General features: G+C 38.9%; 1 protein-coding gene across 1 annotated transcript; it reads left to right on the top strand.

Moving 5' to 3' along the window:
* Nucleotides 1–2,875: 2,875 nt before the first annotated feature.
* On the top strand, nucleotides 2,876–3,457 carry LOC102746272 (SKA complex subunit 2; the record flags this gene model as incomplete). Its single annotated transcript, XM_081809592.1, has 1 exon — nucleotides 2,876–3,457. A coding segment is annotated over one exon (285 nt), but the record flags the coding sequence as incomplete, so codon positions are not given.
* Between the last annotated feature and the right edge of the window lie 17 nt (nucleotides 3,458–3,474).

Below are 3,474 nucleotides of genomic sequence, written 5' to 3'. Positions count from 1 at the left end.
TGTTGAGAAATTGATGCCATTCTAATTGTGTCTCCCTCCTTATTTTACCCTCCCCCCTTCCTGGGCTCATCTCTCTTAGATCTTTCAGAATATTTTATCCATGCTGTAAAATTTTATGGTCATTTTATGGTTATGGTATAGGTCTTCTCATGTGTTTGAAATCTCATACCTTAGCTTTTGTATTCATAAGAAAAGAATATTGAGAGGAAAACCTCTTTTACGTTTTTTCCCATCAGTGAGATACTGAATCTCCTGGATCTATTCTCCATTTTCTTTTTTTTTTTTTTTAAAGATTTTATTTATTTATTTGACAGAGAGAGACACAGCAAGAGAGGGAACACAAGCAGGGGGAGTGGGAGAGGGAGAAGCAGGCTTCCCACAGAGCAGTGAGCCCGATGCGGGGCTCGATCCAGGACCCTGGGATCATGACCTGAGCTGAAGGCAGAAGCTTAACGACTGAGCCACCCAGGCGCCCCATATTCTCCATTTTCTTATCTTTTCTTAACTATTTTCATTTTTGTGTTTCCCACTCCCTTTCTTCTAGGATTTTTTTTGGACTGTATTTTTCAGTTTTTCTACTGTATTTCTTTCATCCAATACAATGTCTAGCATCTAGAAACATGATGGGAAATATAGCTCTGAGGGTCAGAGGACAGGTATCAATATCATTGGGGTTTACACTAAGTAGATACTCAAGAAGGCATCTAATATACACATTCCTTTATATACCAGATGATGCTTTTGGTGTCATCTGTTATTCCTTTGCTCATATCAGATACACCACTAAGATCTTTTTTTTTTAAAGATTTTATTTATTCATTTGAGACACAGAGATAGAGAGAGAGAGCATGAGTACTGGGAGAGGCAGAGGGAGAGGAAGAAGCAGACTCCCCGCTGAGTCAGGAGCCCAATGTGGGGCTCGATCCCAGGACCCTGGGATCATGACCTGAGCTGAAGGCAGACGCTTAACTATCTGAGCCACCCAGGTGCCCCACCACTACGATCTTTTAAGTGTTTTCAGGGCGTCTTTCTTTTGTCCTTTTCCTACTTCTATTGTTCATGCTATAGGTCTTGATCACTCCTTGCAGAATTATTTCAACAGTCTTGAAGTTAGATTTTCTCTTCTTTTTCCCTTCCTGTGAGAATCATCTTTATTTACTATTTCCATCATCAAAAACTTAAAGAAAAATCTCCAAAGAAACCGGGAATAGAGGGCCATAAGCTAAGTCTCTGCCACAGCTGTGAGATAGGGCCCCTGAAGGAGATAATCTGAAGAGTAGGAAGCTAACCAAGATAGTATAGTTTTGTAGAAATCAAGAGTACATTTTGGGGCGCCTGGGTGGCTCAGTCGTTAAGCGCCTGCCTTCGGCTCAGGTCATGATCCCAGCGTCGTGGGATCGGGCCCTGCGTCGGGCTCCCTGCTCCTTGGGAAGCCTGCTTCTCCCTTTCCCACTCCCCCTGCTTGTGTTCCTGCTCTCTCTCTCTCTGTCAAATAAATAAATAAAATCTTTAAAAAAAAAAAAAAGAGTACATTTTAAGATAGGAACAGGAAGGAAATAAGAGAGGCCTAAGGAGGGGTATCAAAATTATATGCTATTTGGCAACCCTACCTTTTGATAGTTTACAATAATTAGCAAAGGATACTAATCTATGGAGTGTTAAATTGGGGAAATGTGTTATTATGGGACCTAGTAGGTTGGTGGAAATGGAGAAGAATGAAACTGGTTTTGAAGCGACAACAGAGTCAGGAGAAGGAGTTAATTTCTCCCCAGAATAGGGAAGATCTATTCATATTTGAAGTCTGTACAAAGGGAGATGTTGAGGGGCACCTGGCTGGCTCAGTCAGAGAAGCATGTGAGTCTTGATCTCAGGGTTGTGAGTTCGAGCCCCAGATTGGATGTAGAGATAACTAAAAAAATAAATAAATAAAAACTTCAAAACAAAAAGCAAAGGGAGATATTGAAAAGGTTATAGAAATAGAGGAAATTGAAGGTTCTGGAGGATTTGGGGATGAAACAACAATAATAGTGGTAGTGCTATGGGCTGAGCAGGGATGAGAATGTCATAGATGTTTTCCTTTTTGGATGAAAAGGCAGAAAGATGGAGTTTCTACTAGGTGTTTTCTGTTTGCTTGGTATAGTAGTTGTTGAGGTCTTGTGTCAAGAAGGAGTGCATGGGAATCGGAGGGAGTGGAGAATGTTTGGAATAGTGAGTATTACAGGGTTTGCTAAGAAGCCATCCAGGAATGAAAATTACCAAGTGGTGGAAAGGACCCTTTACAAATGTCTTTTATGGAGTAGTGTTTATATTCTAAAATGAATTTGAAAAACCAATGTAACTTAAAAAGTTGCTTGAATTGGCATGAATTTGTATAGTGAGGTCAATTAATTGGTACTTCTACATACTTTAGCCCCATGACAGTATGTTTAAGAATTTTATAAGTAGTTTTAAATTGTCTTATCCTTTAAGAATAAATCAAAATAGTTCCTTTAATTACCTTCTGAATAGTATTTAGAATTGTATTGTTAAAATACCATGTAATTATTGTGAAATATGTATCAAACATTATGTATCTTATGTGATTTTTTTTCTAATGTGACCTTATTTGCTTATTTTAATATTGCTATTTTGTGTGCATATGTGGGTTATTTCTGTACCTAAGCTTTAATTTCCTTGAGAATAGGATCTAGGTCTTAATACTTCTTTTTTCCCTTCCTCCCATCCTCTGTTACAGAGTTGCATAATTAAATACAATGTTCAATTAAATGGGTGGTAGAATTAAATGGATGGTGGTGTATGTATTTTAATTCTTAAAAGAAGCTTAAATTTTCCTTTTCACAAATTAATATATATATTATTTTTTTTCCTGATATAGAAAAATCCAGTTACACTCTTAAAGGAATTGTCAGCAATAAAGTCTCGATATCAAACTTTGCATGCACGCTTTAAACCAATTGCTGTAGAGCAGAAAGAGACTAAGAACCGCATTTGTGCTACTGTCAATAAGACTATGACCATGATACAAGAACTACAAAAGCAAACAGACCTGGAGGTAATGCTTTTTTGTAGTTTTTGTTTGTTTGTTTTTAAAATATTTTATTTATTTGTCAGAGAGAGCACACAAGCAGGGGGAGCAGCAGAGGGAGAGGGAGAAAGATGACCTGAGGCAATGGGAGTCGCTTAACCGACTAAGCTACCCAGGAGTCCCTGGATTTGTAGATTGTAATTCTGAGGTTTTTTGTTTTTTTTTAAGATTTTATTTATTTATTTGACAGAGAGAGAGAGAGCCAGAGAGCACAAGCAGTGGGGAATGGCAGAGGGAGAAGGGGAAGTAGGCTCCCTACTGAGCAGGGAACCTGATGCAAGGCTCATCCCAGGACCCTGGGATGATGACCCCAGCCGAAGGCAGACACCCAACTGACTGAGCCACCCAGGCACCCCAATTCTGAGTGTCTTTTTGAAAGATAAATCCCC

This window comes from Leptonychotes weddellii, unplaced genomic scaffold (genome assembly GCF_054177405.1).
Source record: "Leptonychotes weddellii isolate Sample4059 unplaced genomic scaffold, ASM5417740v2 HiC_scaffold_11213, whole genome shotgun sequence".
NCBI classification, from domain to species: domain Eukaryota; kingdom Metazoa; phylum Chordata; class Mammalia; order Carnivora; family Phocidae; genus Leptonychotes; species Leptonychotes weddellii.
This window is presented reverse-complemented; position numbering and strand designations above follow the sequence as displayed.